Source organism: Branchiostoma floridae, chromosome 14 (genome assembly GCF_000003815.2).
Source record: "Branchiostoma floridae strain S238N-H82 chromosome 14, Bfl_VNyyK, whole genome shotgun sequence".
NCBI classification, from domain to species: domain Eukaryota; kingdom Metazoa; phylum Chordata; class Leptocardii; order Amphioxiformes; family Branchiostomatidae; genus Branchiostoma; species Branchiostoma floridae.
In genome coordinates this window covers 10,957,987-10,981,650 of record NC_049992.1, presented here as the reverse complement: position 1 = coordinate 10,981,650, position 23,664 = coordinate 10,957,987, and the positions used below count along the sequence as shown (strand labels likewise).

The window sequence follows — 23,664 nt, the reverse complement described above, 5'->3', positions numbered from 1 at the left end:
TAGAGCTCGCAGACTCCTCGTCCCGATCGATTTTCGCTACAAGTGAGGGGGTATATTCGCAACTAGGTTTTCTGTAATTCTTGCACAATATTTTCTATGTAAAAATTAAACGGAAAATGTGTAGACATCTTTTGAAGAATTGTGAATTAGATGAAGTGATTTCTATTCCTGCCCAATAGTGGTTTATGTTTTTGGGAATTACATGAAGCCAGAAGGAAAATGTAAACCTTATTCCTGAACGTTAGCTTCATCATGTGTAGCTTTTACAAATAAAGTTAAGAAATCTTGAATAGTGGCTGAAAGATCTTTGTATAGTTTTTGTTCCCTAGTCAATGAAAATCTAGGTGATATGGATTCCTTTGTAAACATGTAACGTGCCAAGGAAAAATTGAGGCGGAAGCTAACTGATATATACAAAGTATACGGCACATCCAAAATCTTACGTTTTCTGACGATCTAGTATGTTTGTAATGGTCTGTAATTAAAGATAATTGTTCGACTGGTTGTTACAACATGTGTGTTTGGGTGCATGTATGAGTGTGTGTACTTTTGTGCTCGTTTGTGAGTGTGCTTGTGTGAATGTGTGTGTGTGTGTGTGTGTGTGTGCGTGTGTTTGTGTGTGTGTGTGTGTGTGTGTGTGTGTGTGTGTGTGTGTGAGTGTGTGTGTACATATTTGCAGCAAACCCTAACCATGGAAATTCATCTCCCTTTCCCATCATCCCATACCCATGGCTAACGATGTCACGTGTAGGCACGTGCCGTCAGCAAAGGACGAAAAATGACCTACTTGGCAAATATATATACATAAAAACACTAACACACGCGCACACGCACACACACACACACACACACACACACACACAAAAATACAAACACAAACACACATACACACACTCACGTAACCAAGCAACTTTATGAACAAATTCTCTTGAGAGATGCATGAAGCGTCACTGGCAACTTCCTTTTGCATAAAACATTTAATAACGTCTTGGTGGTCTCATAAAGAGTCTGCATGGAAACATTCTTTGAAATTGTGTATCAGTCGACAGGATGCTGAAAACCACGGTACTTGTCTTGATACTTCAAGTTTACCATTTTGGACGATTTATTCAGGTAGAAGCGCAAAGCTGTCCGAACAACTGTCGCATTGCGGAGGAACACGTGGTCGATTGGGTCAGCAAACAGGGGCTTCACTGTCAGTGTCCGGGTGGAGATGGGAGAGGGTCACCCTGCAGCTGGGTTGGATATGGAGGAACTAAAAACTTTCCTCTCTGCCTGGACACCATACCAACAGGCTTTGACGAAGGCACTTGCTCAATCTTCATCAAGCATCTTCGTTCTTCAAAGATCCTTGAGAGGTCTTTCTCTAATGTTTCGAGTGTGCTTTTTCTGGGGATTCAGTACTCCAATGTTTCCATGATCCAACCCGGGGCCTTCCTAGGTCTATCATCGGTAGAAAGACTCTACCTTGATCACAACCGCATCTCAAGTTTAGGTATGTACAAGATATTCACATACTGCGGGGTTAAGTCAAGACCAGGAAATGTGTCATGTTCTACTTCAGTTGATAGTTTACATTGAGTCTTGATTGTCGATCCACCAATATTAATGCTTTTCCTGGTTGGGAAAATTGTTTTTGTTTGTATGTACATTTTTCTACGCCTTTCTTCCTCTGTCCGTAGCTAATTAGAGTTTAGGTAAGAAATTATTTGTTAATGGCAATACTAGCAATTCTTACAGTTTTGCCATAGCATGCGAACAACCCTTTTCTCGCGTGCACACAGTACTATAGAGCGAGCCCAATGGTATAGTGTGATATTATCATTTCATGACCAGGTCCAAACAAAAAGCAGATGCATTTTTACTCCCAACTCCGGGAATGAGGTTTACTTATATCATCTGTGTTAGTAAATGACATTATGGATAAACTAAACTTTAACTTGCCAACATTAAATTGATTGGGATCATTACACGTAGGTATACGTAATGTGTTTGTAGGTTAACACACTTAACTCGGTGTCAGTTGAAGGTGTCGTATCAATGTGATTGTATATTGAAGTCCTGATCAAACACTGCGATATTGGCCTCTAGCGGCATCTTTAGGTACTGCAGCACAACTGGCCGACAACAGCTTCTTGAAAGTAGCATGATATTGTCCATGTATCCTAATGGGAAGGAGATAGCTGGGGTTGATAAAGGAAAAAAATACCCTGGGGGCCATCCGGGATAGGGCAGCTAGGACAGTTTATTCGGTGGCCCAAGACAGTAAGGCCCGCCGAGCTCCTATTAGCGCCCCGGGGAGTTTAAGCCCGATTAGGTCCACCTGCTGATAACTCCTTCGGGCTTAAACTCCCCCGGAGCGCTAATGTGAGATCGGCGGGCTGACTGCCTTGGCTCCCCGAACAAAACTCGCTAGCTACCCGGTCCAGTCTGGCTTCCAGGGTAGGAAAAAGGGAAAGGGATCCCAGAGCTATAGGGCATTCAGAAATCATTTACAAAATTTAGATTTTTATTTCAACGAAGTTCAAGATCTTTGATCATGATTTTCCATTGTTAGAAATAATTTATGCGTTATGTTGATCTTTCATTGTGCTACTTTCTTCTATCGCCAGGACCAGACAGCTTCGATGGGCTTGAAAAAATGCAAAACCTGTACCTCAGCAACAATGCGCTTTCTGTCGTATCCATGTATGCATTTCGTGGTCTCCCCGTTCTGTCCGTGCTGCGCATGTCCTACAACTATCTTCGTTCCGTGCCCGTCGATGCCCTCCTACAGCTGAAAGTGTTGACAGTTGCGGTTCTGGACTTTAATCTCATAACCAATATCAATCAAAACGTCTTGCTTCTCAGTAGAGATGACAAAATGTTCTTTATCATGATGCAAAATAACAAGCTGAAATGCGACAGGAATCTCTCCTGGTTTGTCTGCAATCTTCCCCAACTGACTCTGATTGATTATCCCCATCTACTAGAGTGTTCTTCACCTCCGGAGCTCCGCGGAACTCCCCTCACAGCCGTAAGGGAGTACGCAAGTCAGGTGAAGACAGACAGGACACGTAAAGGGATCACGTCTATCAGCTGTGAAGGAATGCCCGTTACTACAGTTACTGTCAATACGAGTTCAGCTTCACGCCCCCACACCGTTTACAGGCATATGGATAATCCCTACGAGGCAAATCCCTACGAGGATTCCACGGAGATTCCACACAAAGATGACAGTTCGTTATCTGGTCACACAACTGGGAAGGTCATTTTCCTCGACGGAGACCTAATCGTCACCGTGGATGGCAAGATTCACCTTGTCACAATCATGGTTGCTGTTGTTGTGCCTCTGCTCCTTGTTATGGCATCATCATATATCTTTGTCCTCTACAAGCGCCGTCATCGCGCGAATATGGCCCGCCTCGACGTACCCAGTGGAGAAGCGGAATCTACGCTTGTCGAGGATGAACAACCAACTCTCCTGCGCGACCTGATTTGTGAAGACAGTATGATCCAACCATACTTAGTTACCTTTTCTGATGTGCCAGTCATCTACAATCAAGACTTAGTGCAGGATTCCCAGCCATCTGCAGTGACCCATATTGAAGACCCAGGACTGCAGCCTCAGTCATCTGCAGAAACTCATGATGAAGACCCGGGACTGCAGCTTCAGTCATCTGCAGTAACTCATGATGAAGACCCAGGACCACAGCTTCAGCTTGAAGTGACGCATGATGAAGACCCAGGACCACAGCTTCTGCCATATTCTGTGACTTTTGAGGAAGACCCAGGACTGCAGCTTCAGCCACATGCTGTGACCTTTGATGAATTCGAAGACGCAGGACCGCAGCTTCAGCTCGAAGAGACCCATGATGAAGACCCGGGACCGCAGCTTCAGCCATATGCAGTTACCTTTGACGAATTCGAAGACCCAGGACCGCAGCTTCAGTCATATGCTGTGACCCATGATGAAGACCCAGGACCGCAGCTTCAGCCATATGCTGTGGCCATTGATGAAGTCTAATACCCAGGACCACAGCTTCAGCCATATTCTGTGACCCATGATGAAAACCCAGGACCTGGACAGCTTCAGCCATGTGCTGTAATCATTGATGAAGACCCAGGACCTGGACAGCTTCAGCCATCTGCTGTAAGTATACCCATGATGAATACCCAGGACCACAGCCATAGCAATGAGCTGTGATCATTGATGAAGACCCAGGACCAAAGCTTCAGCCATATTCTGTGACCCATGATGAAGACCCAGGACCTGGACAGCTTCAGCCATGAGCTGTGACCCGTGACGAAGACCCAAAACTTGGACAGCCTCAGCCATGAGCTGAGATCCATGATGAAGACCCAGGACCTAGACAGCTTCAGCCATATGTGCTGTGATCATTGATGAAGACCCATGACCATCCTATGTTAGGATCCTAAACTTCAACACTGTCTAAATTCATGAAAGAAACCTTTAGTCTACAGTCGTGACTTCAAGTTATGCCCAAGCAATTTTTCTCCAGGATGATTGTAGTAGTCTCTATATTTTCATGAATGTCTCATAATTTGGGCAAAATGACAAAGTGTGAAAGTACATGTATTCAAAGCACTTTCAGTTGTATCCAATGTAATTTTGCAACATCTCAATAGCTGTATTCAATGTAATTTAGAGGTAACAAATCGTCCTTAATGTAGAAATACCATGTTGAAATGAAAGCACTTTAAGTAGGAACATATTAGCTTGAGAAAGAAGAATCAAGGTAGGGAGTTTAACTTTATTACCTAATTCACACCAGTACCTTCTCTTATACTTATAATAGTATTGAATTTGTACTTGTTGGAAAGCCCGACGATGGTATGTCCTGAGGGCAATAGTGGTAACGCTAGTTTACCTTTATCCGTTGGGTAACCTATATTCGTTGCTTTTAAAAACGTGGTATTTTGGGATATCACATCGACGGACTTTGGTTTAAAATTGCAATATTTTCAGTACATTGCAGCTTAAAACTACCACCCGTCGACTTGAAACTACCACCCGTGAACTGATTTAAAAAGGAACTGCATGCGCATGGTCTACCGAGTTATATAGCCGGACGGTTACTTACAAATATTACAATGCTACAATGTAGATCATCAATCGTCTTCTTCTCTCACAGTTCAGGTGTGTTATTTAACATAACTGCATAAATAATCATAAAATAACGTGGGAAACTTATCATGAACTTAATAAGATGGACAGTTCAAAGACTCAATCATATTCGTCATTGCCCAGAGGAAGAAAATTGAACATTGCAGAAAATACTCTATTTTCAAATTGTGTTTCTGTAAAGACTGAAACAGAGTTGGCTATCATACAGACCAATTTGATATGTAGCTTGAATGAGTAAGTCCTATTCATAGCACGTGTACGGGGAGAACGTGGCAAAAACAAGGCGTGTTTTTATGTTTACAAGAAAACAACTTGTAAACAAATAAATCAATTGCCTATATCAATTCTTTCATAAATAAAAACAAGTCTAAGCTGAAATTAAAAAAAGATGTTGGTAAATGATCAATGTAAAAACAGACTTCGCATACATAATGTGAAGTCAAAATTTGATTCAAACTTTTGGAATCTGCATAAAACATGTGCCCTAAAAACATGCCCTATTTTGCGGGTATTGACCCAAGTCGGCCACGTGATCGCAGCCTATAGCATAGAGCGAGGACGTAATATATCGTCCTTGTATAGAGTCAGTAGAACACCTGTATGACGCATGTGTCTGACAGATTTGTGCCCTTGGAAAAGTGTAACGTTCAACATTTTTGGACAGCCAACGAGGAAACCCAAAAAATTGCTTTAAAGGTGTAACGATATGGTACTGCAGATGGATTTGAATTCATAGTATAATAGGTTCCCCCCCGACTTGTGAAATTATGTGATGAAATAAAAAAATCAATATAAAGGTTGAATTTTTTTAGTTTTTCCTGTCGATACCTTTATATAACATATTTCTCCGAATTTCATACGTTTGACCGTTGTAACAGTACCACCCAAGCCAGCTATTGATAGTCCAGTACGTAGAATTATGAAAACGAAACTACGCCTTTAAGCGTAAAGCTATTTTCTTTACTTTTTCATTCTCTTATTTTTACAACAAGAACTTCTCCGCTTCTACCAACGTCGTGGTGACAATTATATCACTAGTCATTGATCTGAACAAAACCAGCGGCCTGACAACAAACGTATTGAAAGCATCAAAGAGAGAGAGAGAGACATTACTATGCTGTTTGATAAATGCTACTTTCCGCCTTATTGTCAGTAGTTTATAGAACATGTGTAGACTAAAATATAGGTTTTGCTTGTAGATGATCACACTCTTGACGTTGTTGTCACAGTCCTCTCTTTACTAATTTTAAGTGATACAAATACCATCGTCATTGACACTTATCACAAGCATTGGGAGTAAGTCTGGTTAAAAGTCTCATTCGTTCTTTGTACCGTTACACACATACTGTCGTCTTATACAGCCTCTCTGGTCCACGAATATACTTTGGTTATGTATGATTTCCGGGTAACATACATAATGTATTCATAACACATTTCCGCTCGCGAGTAGAGCGTTCACAAAACAACTTAGTCATTCAGTCGCTAAAACAATACAATGACAACACAACACCATTGACAGCACATCTAACCATCCTCACCAATATCAACTATAGTTGAACATCATAACAATGTATCATGAATATGTACAATATAATCTATGTATCACATAAGCAATAGCATGGCTTGATTTTGTGTTACTTCTTTACACGCCGGCAGATTTGTAAACTGTGGTTCGATGTCGATGACGGTACAAGAAATCTTCAATACAAGTTATACTTAATTTGTTTTCTTTTAAGCTGGCATACAACATCGCTACCAAGACCATTGCTATTGTTAACCGGCCACTTAAAGGAGCATGTATCATACATATATTTGATTGATTGGGAGATAATTTAAGTCATATACACTCCTCGGTATAGTCAGCAATCGTGGAAAACATATTTACACAATGTACAATAATCATGATTTTCAGAAGACTACAATGTAACCCTGGTAGCCTATTCTATGGCCAAAGGAAAAGGATGGAAAGTAGATTAGGGCAAAGGCGGTACAGAGAGAGAAAGGGAGTGAAGAATAAAGAGAAAAGGGAGAGATAGAGAGATGCCGCACTGCATAATGCAGCTTGTCTAAGAAGCCCAGTGTTAGAAGTGTAGATTGTGATTTCTTAGATCTTGAAATACAACGTCTCTTGCTAGCCAAAACAGATGCAAGCTACATGTATGGGATGTCAAATAAATCATCACATCTTAATAACGCTCACGGTACAACGTTTACACTGCATAGTACGGTCAGTCACTTGAGGTAGACACAAAAATGTATGACCAAAACATCGATCTACAATAATGAGGGATGTTCACAGACTACTCCAGAAGTCCACATTGTCATTTTAAGCCCTCATGGTTTGTCAAACGACAACTTTCTTCGGCTTTCTGGCAAACAGTTTCAATGTTTAAAGCTTTCATTTATCTATTTGCTACTAAAACGTCAAGTTTACCAAATGTATTTCACGACGCGTAGGATTTACGTGGATGTAATTATGGATGTCTTACCACTCTGGATAAATTGACGGTGTTTTTTGTTAATGTTTAATCGTTGTTAACGTTAACCGACAGTACTGTATTCTGATGTCGGATAGTTTCTGTGCTCTCACGTACATCATACGCGCTGCTCGTGAACCCGCTAACTGGTTTCATCACATCCGAATGAAAGCTCATCTGTGTTGGTAAATTCCATAGTAAAAAAGTTTAAACTTTGTTCCAACACAAAATTGTGTTAGAACAAAGTTTAAACTTGTTCACTATGGTTTCCTCACGTTTTCAAGTCCATAGTTCAAGTTTAAAAATCAAGGTCAAGTCTTTTTGGTCGATTTGCTCCTTCTCTTTGACTCTTTTGCCTTCTTCTTCGACAACGCTGCCTCTTCTTTCGCCCTTTGCTTGATCAACGCTTTCTCCTGTTTGGCCCGTTGCTTGGCCATGGCTTTGGCTATCTTCTTGTCGTTAAAGACATTTCTATCCTCCATTAGGGCAGACTCCATCATGGCAGACACGGTGTTGGGTGACAAGTTGGCGAGGTTTGGGCTCATGTCTTTCCGGTGGTTCCTCGGCGACTTGGAGTGCTTTATGTGCAGAGGACTCGGGCTGTCTTTCTTCCTGTAGTAGCCTTCTTCCAGCGCAACGATGTTGGATTTGTTGTTGTCTTCATCTTTGTCATCGTTTGCCTTTTCACTGTGGATGAGGTATTTAGAAAAATGATGTTGGTCTAGGAGCAATTCATTTCTTGAGTTGATCTAGAATCTAGTGAGTAGTTAATCTAGATGCTAGTCATCATGGACAACATTACATTCAACCATATGCATGACATATACAAAACGTATACATGTATCATTTATACAAAACTGGCATTGCCCATTAAGCTACACTAGCATACAAAAAACAATTTGAAGCAAAGTCTGACTTCTAGCGGAGCGCCTACGTTATTCATAATCAATAACCATCATTGAAGTACCATAATGGCAATTCATCCTGCCATACCCATGGCTTCGTGAATAATTTCATCAGGTTGGAAAATCACGGGATAATAAGGTTCTTTATTCGCCGAAAGGACCTATGTATAAGCAACCACCGAAGTGTCGGTGACCGTCTATCACACACCTTCTGTTTACTAGTGCTATTCCACAATATACAGCTAGGTGTCGCTGCTAACAATGTGGTTCCAAATGAATTGCCATATGTGCGGTCCCAAACATGCGCTTCTTATACATTTGCACAATGTACAATACCTTACGTTTGGAACCACATATATAATTTGCAATACCTTACGTTTGGGACCGCATTGCTAGCGGCGACACCTATAGCTACAGTGTGGAATATGATAGCACCAGTCAGTATTGTCCTGAGAAGGAAAAGACGTCACCGAAACGTTGGTTGTTGATTGCATATAGACCCATATTGTGCATAAATAACCTATCAATCTTGAAAAGCTCCTGCAAGTTTTCATACAAAACATAGCACTCCTAGGGTTAAAGCTGTTAGGCCCCCTTTCCACCAGACGGCGATCGCGCTGCGCTCTCACTGCAATCTAAATTGGATATGTGTATCCTTCGCTTCCACACTGGGTATATTCTTCAAAATGTAAAAGTGTGCCCGAGAAGACAACAAAACACATAAAGTGTAAAAGGATTCGTTTCTTTTCTATACAATTCGTCGGGCGATCTGTCTGATTTTAGGTCGCAGAGGGAGCGCGGCGAGAGCGCCGTCCTAGTGGACAGGGGGTATTACCTGTAGATGACAATGAGGCGGTACAGTTGCAGCAGCATCACCGTCATGTTCTTACATGTGAAGAAGATGCTCATGTGGTTGATGACGCGGTAATACGCCACTAGCACAAGACGAGTAGCCAGAAACGGACCGTCCTGCCAAACACGGTACATCTTAAGTGATATGTCGATGAAGGTTAGACATCCAGGTAGTAAGATACGCCAAAATAGCAATTACTCACAAGCAACTGGATATATGATTTTGGAAAAGCGGTCACTACTAAAGTTCAGATCCCGGAATACCTTCAGGATACTAGTATTATAATATAGTTTGATTCAGATCAAACGAAATCCCATAATGTCTAGATTGACGACATGCTTATTGAGTGATATTCTGGTCAAATAAGTTTGAAAAGAACATAGTCCGTATTCACATACAACCAAATTGATTTGAAACCTGTGAGTTCTTTGTTTTTAAAATGTTGTAAAAATCCTTATTCTTAGTTAGCGAAAAAAGAAATGCTGACTCTTAATTCAAGAAACCAGATATTGTTTCACTTGCCATAGCTTTCGACCGATTATGACGTTTCATGTTTGTCTGTTTGTTTGTTTGTTTGTTTGTTTGTTTATTTGTTTGTTGTAGGGCGGCCCATTGCGGCTACATGTAGAGAGCTGGTGGAACCGTAGCACCTGCTGGATGAATGGTTAGTAATGGAGGAGGTATGGAATGTCAGATGAACCCTTATGACTCATTGGGAAGAAAAGTGTACATGTTATCCGGTGAATCAAACATTCCAAGCATTTTTGGAATTTATCAACAGTGATAACCGTAGATTGTTAAATATGAAAATATCTTAACTTTTACGTCATGTTGTCCGGCAATAATTGTTTCACAAGAATCAGTATCAACATAGATGAGATAGAAAGTATTTCTGATGAAAGAGTTCACAACATCAAACAAACTGATACATCCGCTGCAGATTTCACCTTAATAATGTATTAGTTAAGAATTTCTATCTTGCAGAAAACGATGATGGTGAGTGACATTGCCTGATACTGGTGGTGGTCTGAGGCAATATACATGATTCAAGTTTTGGCAAATTGATGATATTTTAGTATACTCTGTGGTAAACCTTTGAGAATCATTGCAGGATGAAGACAAGTTTGCCAAAGCTGCCAGTGTCTCTATATAAAAAATAGGTTGAGGATACAATACTAGTTCAAACGCATAGATTCCAGCGCTTTCAATAGCATATATTGTCATACCAATAGCATAGCAGATAATTAACGTCATGAAGCTAGATAGCATGCATGCTAGTTTTTCAAACAAAAAATTAGATGAAGAAATTCTTACGTTTGTTCATAAAAGCTAAAAGCTAGGTACAGAATAAACACATGAGTATACCTGTAGGCATATGGACACGATCGTTGCCCATACGTCTGTGTCGAAGCACGTGCACTCACAGCACTTTGCGCAGTCACATCTGACTTTCTGTCCCTTTCCTTTCGGTGTGGCCCCTGCCTTGCGGGTACGGGAGCGGGTCGCGGTCATGACCAGTGTGAACTGCATGAGACTCCAGGAGAAAACGGCCAAGATCACGATGGTGAGAGTCTTGTTCGTCTTCACCTCATCCACCTACAGAAGAAAGTTGAGAAGATTCATCATCATCATCAACATACCTACAAACAAGTAAAACAAAAATGGGGTAGCAAACAGGTATATGAAAATATCAACATGTTGAGTTAACATATTGTTTACGTCTGCCTGCCTTCCTGCCTAAGTGCTAAAGCCAGGGACTGGCCCCTTGCTCCTCTCCATCAGAACTCTCCAAGTTGCACGGTCCATTGCACCTGTTTCCGCAAACTTAAGTCCAGTGCCTTTCGTAATTTGATCCTTCCCGCGCTTCGGGGGTCTCATTGACATAATCATCTATTTGTACACAGTAAGGGCTTTCTCTTCTTAGAATGTAACTAAAAACTATAGGATGAAATGTATTGAACCTTGAATAAACAGAAAGACAGGTAAATAGATTTGTATGTTTATCATCATATCTTCACAATCCACGATGAGAGCATGACGATTATGACGTACAACACAAGGAAATAATTGTGACTTGATAATTGAATAAACCGGCAAAGTGTTCCGACCTTCAGGGTGTCGCAGAACTCCAGAATATCGGCGGCGCTGCCTAGATATACGAAGAGCAGCTGCGAGAGTTGGTCTCGCGTCACCTCGCCCCGCGGCATGACCCATCGGCCGAAGATGAGCAGGAACAGCATGCCCAGCTCTACGGCAAGCACCCACTCTTCAGAACTCAGCTCCAGGGGAATGTCAACCTGGGCGGCAACTCAAGCTTTAGGTCATTTTCTATATAACACAATTTTAGCAAAGAGAGATTGCTGTGATGATATGCTAATTAGATTCTAGACAGAAACTTTCACAGTATCCCAGCCAACATCCACTCTTCAGAACCCAGCTCAATAAGAATGTCAACCTGGGCGTCAACTCAAGCTTTAGCTAATTTTTTTTGATAACGCATAACACATTTCAAATAAAGAGTTTGCTGCCGTGATATGTCACTTAGATTATAGACAGAAATTTTCAGAATAAAATGAAACCAGTCTCTGCAACTTAACATTGACTCCGGACGTTTCGAGTGACATCCATCATAATGATTTTCTCCAGTATTACTAGAATTACTAGAATCTGAAGAAGAGTGTCGGTTGGCTGAAGAAAAATTGATGGATGTCACTCAAAACGTCCAGAAGTAAATCTCCGATTTAAATCCGGTTGTAGAAACTGAATTCCCTTTAGATGTTGTTTCCGTGCATGCCTACCCTTAATAAACGTATCAAAGACCGGATAACAACTATAAGACTACAAGTACTTAGAGGTACTGTCGTCCAATGAATGCTTTATTCGCTCAAGTATACGCTATAAAATCGGAGCGTTTCGTGTATTTTACCATGATGGTTTGACGGTTTGTTGGCTTCCATAAGTCTCACCCACAGATGAACTAACTTGGATGCACTTGATTGGTGGATAATGTGGTCAAGTACATACAAGGGGAGACTTACATGTGTTCCTTGCAATATTCGTTCTGTTGTTTTCACTGTAAAACACACGAAACTCTCCATTTTTATAGTGTACCTCGTTAAGGTTGATGGGAAGTCCGGGTATTTCTGGAATGACGATATTGGTGCTCCGTGGCCGCCTGCGCCTTGTACATTTGAAACGCGTGAAGAACTTTTGCTGGTGGGAGTTACCAACAGGGGGAGGCAAGATGCAGCAGCGGCGGAGGGAAGGGAACATGAGGGTAATGGATACAAGCGAAGTATCGGTAGGGTTAGAGTGCGAGTGAAGGAGGTAAGGATGCATTTACACCAGCTGAGGTAGCATTCATGTAGAAAGCGTGCTCTCTTATCCCCCATTCCACTAGACGGCGATTGTGCTGCCAGCTTAATGCTAGCTAAATCTGACCTAACGTAAAATTGGAATATCAAGCAAATGGAAAGGTATTACTGAAACGACTACAAAGCACACAAAACGTAAAAGCAGTCGTTATTTTAAAATATGGGATTGAGCGATCTGTCGTATTCTAGGCCGCACGGTGATCGCATAAAGGTCGCAGGGCTAGTGGAATGCGGGTTTTGGAAAGTGCTGTAGATGAGTTGTCACTTTTGTTTGCAACATGCGGATTGCAAAGGGAAAGGTAACGCTGATAAAGGAGAATAATTGTGCAGATGTGCATGTACATAACTGAACGTTCTTTTAAGTCGCAAAAGAAAGCAATGTAAGATAACCCATACGATCTCATATCAAACACATACAATTTCCAGACATCTAGATAATGTAGATGAACTCTCCTCAAGCTTAGAATACTAACCCATTATGAACGTAAGTGAGGTAGAAATATCTTAGAACGATTAAAACTCTTATAATTACCCCTTCCACGATCCTTATCGGACCACCACTGTCCTCCTCTTCCTTGGTAGAAGTCGTGTTCATCAGCTTGAGTTGTATGTCCACTTCCAGTTGGATGCGTTCGTCCAATCGTTGCAATTCCAGAAACCAGATGGCCGGGACCATGACAGAGAGATAGAAGAAAAAACTCGGGCACCACCTTGGAGAAATAGAACCAGTAGGTTTTAGTTATACTTGTGTACTTGTCTTAAAGGCCTGTAGAAATCTACGTTAATATGTCTGTTTGTATACCTGTCAGTCTGTTAATTCTCGTACGCATAATGTGTATTACTAATTGATTTTTGATGTCGACACTTTGCATTGCAGCCGGCCCTGGTTCTATCTACAGCTGTAATTTTCTTTGGAATTCAGTTATTTTTAACTATCAGAAACCAGAAAAAAGCTTTCATCTTTCAGTTATCTTATTTATCTTACCTATGATGGTATAAAATTGGGGGGGGGGGGTCGACAAACCATAGAATGATGTCAATGGCATAGTATTATGACATTTTCAACACTTGGCTTCAATAAAACTACAATCAGTACCCTTCTGAAAATGTTTGGTTGTAGATAGTACTAGACACTATGGGAGGTCGGTATTCATTTATCTTATGGGTACTACTATGACTAAGTATCAAGGATAGTGAGAAGAAATAGATCCAAGTGACGATTTGTAGTATGCTTTTATTTTTTCTGAATATGTTGTCAAGTGATAATAAAGAAATATGTTGATTGGGGTAATTTGGTACCACGTTCTATACTATGCAATCTAATGATTCGCAGAGTGTTCCGAATGTACTTCGAACAGAGAAACAATAAAATAAACGACGAAAAGGAATCGTTAGGTTGCTTTGCCCACACATACATTGCTTCCGTCCGTGACACAATACGACAAAGTGCAGTTCCGTCCCGAAAGAATTGCAAGACGTCGCGCTTTTTGTGTTCATAACATGTCATTCGTCTTCTTAAAGCCCATCCTCCGCTGATCGCCTGTCATTGACTATCTCACGTTTGCGTGCAGGAAGAGCAGACAATGAGGTCTAGGTCATTGCTAAGTCCTCTTTAGAATCCAGATGATCCACTTCTCTCTTATTCATTACCATGAGAAACCATGTTCAATGACTGACGACGTCATTCGGAAAGACTTTAGGTAAGTCGTTGGTCACCTGGCATGCATTTTCAATGAAAGGAACATCCGTCTAAAAAATAAGGTCTAGGTCATTGCTAAGTCCTCCTTAGAATCCACATAATCTACTTCTGTCTTATTCATTACCACCAGAAACCATGTTCAATGACTGAAGACGTCATTTGGAAAGACTTCAGGTAAGATGTATGTACAATGACGTTGCCGTTAATGCATTTTCACTGAAGGGAACCTCTGTCTCTCCATGCTCCTCGGAGGATTCGGTCACGATTGTTAAAACCCCAAGGGTCGTTTCACCGGCAAGAGGTTCGATCGAGACGTCCATGACAGTGAGACAGAAATAGATCATGGTGATGACAATGCGAGATGATTTCATTATACCGCCATTCCACTAGGACGGCGAACTCGCTGTGACCGGGCGATTTGACAAATGGTCAATCTAAGTCGCAGTGAGGTCACACCATGGTCGCCATCTTGTGGAACGGCAGCCTTTTGAAAATAATTTGTTGTTTTTGTAGGTCTTAAATGTTTTCCTACATACAGCCAGATCTTTTAGTGCCTACATCATGTCCATGAGTACCTGTATCATGGCCATTTGAATATAGATGTGTTAAAGAAACTACTCGTACTGAGTCTAGATATGCCTTGTGTACAAATATCGGCTATACTGTTATGAATATGAAGATGGGTGGAGATGATGTGTGAGGTGAGATGAGGTGAGGGGATGATATCCTTTATACAAAACATTTTGGTACTTTGAGTCTGTCTTGTTACTTCGTAAGCAAAGTCCCTTGTCCGTTTTCTTTCACTCAGGTAAATAACTTCTTACACGAAAGTTGCTGCGAGAGAAAGTAACAACCGACTTTGACCATTTCAGAATCACAAAGAAAACTTGTAACATCTGACTGAGGCTCACCGAAGCGCAAACTCTGACATTGAACAGGCGTTATTTTTTTTAAATCCTTTTTTTAAAATTTTCTTTATTGAAAAGTGAGAACAATTACATACATTGACATTTACATGTACCGCTTCATGACCACTATGAGACAGTGCAGTTTCTACGACACAGAATTGCAAAGAACACTTGTAACATCTGACTTACGTTCACCGAAGTGCAAACTTTGTACTCTGGTATTGTATGCCGTGAAATTAGAACGTGCTCTTGTCAATGGAAGAGCGTGAAATTGGGGCTTGTAGCCGTGTTGGCTGCACCTTTAGAACAGTGTCTCTTGGGGCTAGTCTTGCCGCATCACTAACATTTTAGCATGCAACTATAATATACTATAGTCCTTTTCTGACCTCCTCCCCTGTCATAAATCCCGTGTAATAGATTTAAACCATCTAAAATATTATTACCTACATGAAGATGGTGGTAAAGTTTTGGGTCCGGACGGTATGTAGGGTTATATCTCAAGAACCGTTGAATGGATTTGGTATGGTAGGTGGGTGGTAAATAACAGTAAAGGTCGATTTTGGGCCCCCTGATGGTTGAACATGATACTGCAGCAGCACGCTTTGTATCATATCTTTGGATCTGGCCATGCTGTGGTGTTGATTTTCAGGTGGTGGATAGGTTATAAGTTAAGGCTTATGTGGCGTAAATTTAACTTGGCATCATATTTATCTATAGAATATCATTTATTTCATAATGCTAGAATTTGAGCTATTTCTTCTCGACGGATTTAGCGTTAACCACAATTAAAGCGTCTACTTAAGATGATCCTAGCTGTCAAAAGTTTTTGAAAAGAATCTGAATAACGATACATTCTATCAGGAACCCAATTTCATATCGCCCCAGTCTTTATCTATTTGATCATTTTAGCTTCACAGAATTCTAGAAAATCTGCAGAGTGCCGGCAACAGGATTGGTGGATTATTTACAGGACCAACACCTCCATGGTACAAAAATCAACAAATCGTTACGATATGTACGTAATAACTGAAAACTCAATACAATAAAAAAGTTTTTAAAAATCTGCACAAACGTAATAAAAGCTAATAACAATTACAATACATCATTAATTGAATTAATAGAATCTATCGATAACAAAAAGTGAATGAACATGACAATAAAGAATATAAAAAAGGTAGGGCTAAATTAAAACAGCATTGAAGTCCATGTGCATGTTCTGTGAACGTCTGAGTTGCACAGAAATCGAATGCAGTTGCACATATGTGGCAATTTGTCTAGGAAACGACACTTCATTCTAACGTTATGAGGTACTGCTTGGGATTTATGTGTTAACTGTCGAGTATTTGCTGACACATGTCATCTGTGGTATGCGGAAACACGTTACTAAAAGAAAGGTCATGTTCACATGGACATATCGTTCCTAATATCACTATATAATATCATTTGTAATATTCACCATCTTTATTGCACCAAAGGTTATGAGAATCAGTAACTTATGGAGTATGAAACTGTTCGGAGGGTGCCATATGGCGGAACTTGCTTGGTTGAGTCTGTACGGCCTCTGGTATCTGTGGATCGAAGCGAGTAACGAGGAGAGCTATTTGCTGATTTTCACGCTCTAGTTTACAGTAGAAAGTTTACATGCACAAATGAAACAATTCCAGCTAAACTGAACCGTGAAAGAACATTGAAAAGGTTTTCCATCGTCGGTAGCTGTATCGAAATTTCTAAAATCATGTCCGCAAGGGTGACAACAGAATTAGAATGTGTAACAAAAGATATTTTTATCGATGATTGAAGTATTTGTACCGCCATCATTTTTAGTACTGCCCACTGATCTAGCCATTTGACGCGGCTCAAGTCTTTATGGGAATCACAAAGTCCTAGATGCGGCTGGAATATACTGATTTATTGTTTGCTATTGTAGTGGTCATCGCTGGAGCCCAGTGAACGCCCCAAGAAGCAAGGATCAACGCAGGGTATAGAATTTATGCTTGATATTAAAAGGCTGCAACATTATTATTGATAGCTGTGTAATATATATATTTACTGACCTATAGCTACTCACTTCAACCCGTGCGCCATTCTATAGATTCCAACCTGATTGATGCAGTACGTTTTTGTTGCACACTGTTATTATGACCTCTTAGGAAACTACTACATTTAATGACAGCAATAAAGTTCGATTCACAATAATGCCTTTCCTTTCAGTCATTGTGTCTCTATCGGACATCAACAAGTTAAATATATGTCGCGCCAGAGAAATAAGAAATATGCCGGAGATGAAAAACCCCATGGCGGAGCTTCTATTTCGCACAATGAAAGCGGGGCAAGTGATTGAAATGACTTCGAAACTCTTTGACAAACGCAGGTCATAGTAGGTGGGAAATTCCAATACTTTTCTTGTACGAAAACATGCAATCTTTATTGACACGACAAAAAGTACAGTCACTTTTGTATGGCCAACTATAAACTAAAAAAAAAAAGAATGCAGAATATATTTTACAATTCTACTAATTAAACAGTATGGGAAAATAAGATTTTATTAATTAAACAATAAAGGATAATAAGGAAGAACTCCATACAATCAGGTGGGGCTAACCGTGTCACTATTCTTTCTAATCACAAAGCAATTTGTTAAATTTATGTATTTAGCATTTTGAGGACTGTCGGATCTAAAGACGAATCTACTTCTGGTATCAAGAATCTTGAACATGTGTGATGTTTTTAGCACACACTTATGTCAAACAAGACTGATGCTGTACTAAACTACAATTCTGATGACCAAAGTACCCTTCATTTTGATTCGTTATACATGTTACAAATAAACTAGTGCTCACAATACACTTTCATAGGCTAATAAAGAGGTCTATGACAACATATAATGATGTTGCTATAACAAAACGGCCGAAAATAAAGAAAATGAAATATTCATTGCAGCCTTAACAGCAGTACATTATTAATTGACTATGCCAATAACTTATTGATGAAGTTTGCGTTACTGTGTACCCAATTCCGATAAATTGGCCTCAGCCTTGAGCATCGGTTGCGCATAGCCAAACATGGCCTCGATCCGAACTTCCCAGACCATGGTTGGGAATGGGTTGTGAGCAAGGTCGGCCTTGGTTGGCTGGTGGTCGGCCGCGCAAGACGAATGTTTCGTTGAAAAACCGAATGAAAATGTAAAACATTCGGGTCTAGAGGAAAGGTCTAGAATGGGTTGGATGGTGGTCGGAGGGTGCTCAGGAGTGAGTCAGCAGTCAAAATTCAGCTCTCAACCACGCCAAAACTGAAAACTGAATTACGCCCGCCTAGTTCCTAACCTAACCATGACCACTTGCCATGACTTAGCCCCAAACCTTAAACAAATCCGGCTTTGCATTCACAACCAATAAGAGAACCAGAACGTGCTATATCACCCCGACCTTCACCCAACCGACACACGACCAAAAACACAGAAGAACCTAAAAGACCTATAATCCTGATTTGGTCTCCCGATAATGTACCATAGAAGTAAGGGCTCAAAACTAAATTAACCCCTGCTACAAAAACCAAGCTGTTAATTTGTGACATGGTTGGCAATCGGTTGGGAATCAATCGAGAGGGCAGTCTGCGGCTTTAGATAGGGATGGTTGTGAGTAGGTTAGAAACCAGGGTCAGTTGGCAGTAAGTCTCTTATTGGTTGGGAAATGGTTGGGACACGGTTGGAACATGGTTGAGACATGGTTGGGAGTAAAAGATAGACGTGGCCTAAAACTGGCCTTATTGCTCTTGACCTTACCAACCTTGGTTAGATAATAGAATAAGTTTATTTGCAAGTTCGTGCTAATTGCAAGTACATGGTATAAACATAGTAGATATACGTAACTATCAATGGACAGTTATGAACAATCTTCTACTCTAATACTAGTGTTGGCTATTTCTAAACAGGTTTGGATTGACTTCTTCTTTGGAAGCAGAGGGAGACAAAAAGCCCCACTTTTTCTCAAATTTGTGGGTTATGCGATTTTAAGAGAAAAGTGTTGTTGTTTTTTTTGTTCGTCTGTCAATGTGGGGAAGTTGGGATAAGTCTTTGTGGCTTCTCTAAACAGAGTGATTCTTTCGGTTTGGTTGAATGGACATGACAATGGAGAAAGGGGGTATGGTCGGCTATGTGTAACCAGGGCTTTAGTCAAGAAAACGGCCACTAGCTCTCCTTTCTGTAAGGCTAATATAAGGGCCCAACTCGCCGCACGTGCAATTTGTCCATACGTTTTTTGGGGGAGGCCACGTTCGCAACGTATTTCGGAAAACGTTCAGGCTGTACAGGGCAGGCGCGTCGCCCGTACTGGCACGTGCGGGAGGTGAATCCGCAGCCCGATGGCACGCAAAGTTTTGCCTGCATGTAAATTTCTACGGCGTGTCTGCGTGCTCCAAAATCCGTCGGATTTCCCTATGAGTTCGTACAGAGGCGTTACTTACCACTTACGGATACCAAAAGATTGCCCATGCTTTGGGACGTAGACAGCACGTATTTGCACTTACGGCGGGTTGTGCCCTTTCCTACATACTACTGATTAGCCCAATCAATACAGGAAGGATGAATAGTTCTATCCGCAATGTCTTCTCTTTAAGATTTATGGAAGTGTGTGCAGAGCATTTCCACGTCAAGCCGCTTAATTAAAAGTGGAATTGGCTTGATTGACCACATTACCACTGCCATTAGGCTAATCTGACATCGATCGAGGATAGATGAATGACACACTGTAGAGCGGCCGATCAAACAGCTTTAACACCGGTTATAGGAGGGATTAAGAACAAATGCCGCCGGGAAGCTGAAATGGGTCAAAACTTGGCACGGTGGCACGATGGCCTAGAGGTTATGGTTGTTCACTCAGGACCTGGTGGCACCGAGTTTGAATCCCTAGCATGTCCGAAGTCGTGCCTTTGTAAAGGCACTTCACACCATTTTGCTTACTGGACTTGGAAGTAAATGAATATTTAGCTTCACTCACGTACATCCTAAGGGGTATGACTCTAAATGGATGTCCTAAACGTAAGCACATTTATGGGCCCACCACACAACTCTTTAGGAGTAGGGGTCATTCCCGATGTTGATGGATCAAATTTTAAAAGTAAATCTGTCGGGATATGAAGCTTGTACTGTTCAGTACAAACCTGATATGTTACGGAATGAGGCAGTTCAAGTGTATGCAATACAATTACGAGGCGACAGGCACTTTAAGCACGATGTGTTGTCCGGCCGTTTTCCATCTCAAAATTTCTCATGAAATAAAAGATAACATAAAATAAAGTCCTTTCAATGCAATCAACTCAACAGAAACGGAGCATCCCCTATTTACTTAAGGACGGACATGTATCTTACTAGATTGAAGTACGTTGATGGCATCGCTGCGTTCTTAGTCGAGTTTGTGTTATTAATGTGACTTTCTAATGGGAATGGTATGCAAAACGCATAAGTATGACTTAAAAGACAACAAAACACACAAAACGTAATGAGATCAACTTTTCATCGATAAAATTCGTTGAGCGCTCTGGCAAATTGCAGCGACGCCTGCAAACGGTACCCCAGCGTCAGTGGTACTTCAAGATCTGAGCACAATTGGAAAGCTATACGCGTTGTGTAGAAGAGGCTTTTCTTAATTGTCTGCCCAAAGCAGTTGTTACAGTGGTAACCATGTTCGATACTTAACATCGTAGGTTGATTAACAGACTTATTACTAACATGGGTATTTTTGGTTCTGATTCCTCCGTTAGATTTCATGTGCCGAATAAGCTTGTCGAAAATAAGTTGTACACAGCATCAGAAATGTGTAGTTAGGTAACGATAAAGACAGCTCATTGTGCTACTGGCAACAATTGACCTTTACAAGAAAAGGCTAGCATCGTGCGTTTGACTTTGAACAAAACGTGGCAAATGTAAAATGATATAAATAAATAAAAACAGCTTAAGAATTGATATGGATAGAAAAGATACTCTTAAGTTATTGTTGATCTTTACAGAGTCTTACGCCGGACCTTTTCTTAGAAACTGTGTGTTCAAGAATTTCTATCTTTAAGTTTAGTCAAGGACTAGTTTGATATTCTTTCTACCAAACCGCCAAGGTGTAGTTAAATAGACGTCTGTCTCCTTGAGATTGTGTTACATCCATGCAACTGGTATGGCTAATGATGTGCAGCGGGCCCGTCGGGAGAAAGTCCCTTTGTTCTGAAGCAAGAAGTGTGAAGTGTGCCGTCATGCGAGCTGAGCCTCAAGCGAGCTGGCGTCACTTTATCAAGTCACATTTACAGATTTGCCTCTCAATAGCCAAACACGACGCCCATTGTCATAAGTCATGGTGTTAAGAACAGATGAAGTCCAAATTAAGACTTAAAGGTTCGTGCACCCCTCCGGGTAACCACATTACGGTCGACCGGCGGTGCAGGGTGCGTGCCAGATGAGTGGGGAAACTTACCATTTGTATTCCTTGCCCTTCCTCTTGCCGACGGTGTAGCATGTCTCGATGAAGAGCCCCGCTAGTCCTGACAGGCCGATCCAATAGATGGACGCTTTGTACACATCCGTTACCCTCCATATGGCGATTAGTCCGTGAACAGCGAACAGAAGACGAGTGATCAGCGCCTTTATTATATTGATGCAGTGGAGCTCCATCTTTAAATGCGCTCCGCTGACTGCTTGCCTTCTTGCCTGGTGTCTACACTAGAGACGCCCTCCTCCCTTCTCTGCGCAACCCCTCTCTTAGCAACAACAGTCACAAAGCCGGCGATTGATCTCTCCTGATGGGACTTAACCTGCTTCTTTAAAATTTAATGCTACTCAAGTGGGCTGCAAATGGCACGTACCCGAGGTCCGAGCTTCGTACAGTTCTTGTCTTCCAAGTGCTTGGTCACGATAGGTTCTCGTGCAGAGGTGTGTGATGACAGAGCAAGGTTGCGTGGTCCCTACGGCGGGTTTTGAAGAGGCTTATTTTCAAGCAATAATTGCACGCTTTAAACGCGTGAGTCTTACATTATTACAATTACTCATAAAGATGTGACAAACCTTATCACCGTCATCAGGGAACGACTGCTTTAGTGGGAGCAATCATCCCGGGCGATCTTTCCGGCCCTATTCCCTCCATAGCGCAGCTTGTGCCGCCGCCTCCTCTCAGTAAAACGACACTAGAAGGGCCCTGAGTCACAGTTAACGACTTCGCCTTTGACGATTTCTCTTAACGATCCATGCTTCATGCCATCATCAACGTCCCATGTTGCCTATCGATTTGAACATTGTAGTGGCTGTTGGATCGCGTTCACAAAACAAAGTGGCCGAGGTAATGACAGGGGAATAGACTTTCGGAAAATGTACTAATATCTAATACGGGGACATGATCGGGAACCAATAGAGGAATCCAGACTGATTTATTCGGTCTGTAGATCAAAGGTAGTGTTGGGATCAAGATTGCCCATGCAGGACAAGTGTTCTACTTAAAGTACAGAACATTTCATAGTCTAGTCACGGCCTTCTGAGTGGCCCAATTTTAACCAATATGTGAAAACGAATACAAATGATTCACCCTTCGTTGAAGCTACGTATCTTCAGTTTTCCTCTTTCATCATCCCTAAACACATTACCGCAGAAAAGCCATTAGGTGATTATCACATTTCCGTTTCGTCTGATACGAGTGGCTAGTTTCCCGGTGAATTCATAGAAACTAACAGCTAAGAAATTTATGATGCGTGGGTTTCACCAAATTTTACGTACACTCCGAGGAACTATGGAATAATTCTCAGGTTGCGATTTTGATCGGTAAAGATACATTTCCTTTAAGAGTGTATAATGTGCACTTGTTTTTATCATCGTCAAGTATTTTTTACGTCCCTGTGCGGTTTGGTGGTTACGGGGTGAAGTTGCAAATTCTTATCAAAGGCATGTTCCGAGTTGGACTTTTTACTGCTGGTAACTTAAAAAATGCAATTCTTCTAGAATTAAAGAGGTGTTTCGAAAGTGGCAAGACAGCTCTTGTTGACAAATACCTCTCTTTCGATGCTTTACCGTGTATGGTGTCAACTGACACGCTGAGTAACTACAGAGTTTTGTGGAATAAAAGTCAACGTTGAAAGATATAGATAAAGGTATGTAACGTTAGTTCACCTTTATCCGCGGGGTAACCTATATCCGTTGTGTTGCTAAACAGGGTATACAGGGATATCAAAGTTGATGGACGGTAGTTTCAAATTGTAATATTTTCAAAATATTGCTGTTTGAAACCATCATCTGTTGACTTGATATTCCTAAATACAATGTTCTTAAAAAGAACGGATATAGGATACCCTACGG

General features: G+C 41.2%; 1 protein-coding gene across 2 annotated transcripts; it reads right to left on the bottom strand.

Moving 5' to 3' along the window:
- Window positions 1–5,940: 5,940 nt before the first annotated feature.
- LOC118431032 (transmembrane protein 26-like) lies at window positions 5,941–22,639 on the bottom strand. 2 transcript variants are annotated; one of them, XM_035842105.1, is made up of 7 exons: window positions 21,800–22,639; window positions 13,270–13,447; window positions 12,475–12,576; window positions 11,472–11,660; window positions 10,729–10,959; window positions 9,346–9,479; window positions 5,941–8,292 (listed from the first exon to the last, which is right to left on the bottom strand). In XM_035842105.1, the coding sequence occupies exons 1-7, from the start codon at window positions 21,994–21,996 to the stop codon at window positions 7,917–7,919; spliced, it is 1,407 nt and encodes a 468-aa protein (XP_035697998.1). In that variant the 5' UTR covers window positions 21,997–22,639; the 3' UTR covers window positions 5,941–7,916. The 2 variants fall into 2 exon arrangements, with proteins under 2 accessions (XP_035697998.1, XP_035697999.1); XM_035842106.1 differs by lacking the exon at window positions 12,475–12,576 and having other exon boundaries at window positions 21,800–22,633.
- Window positions 22,640–23,664: the final 1,025 nt, after the last annotated feature.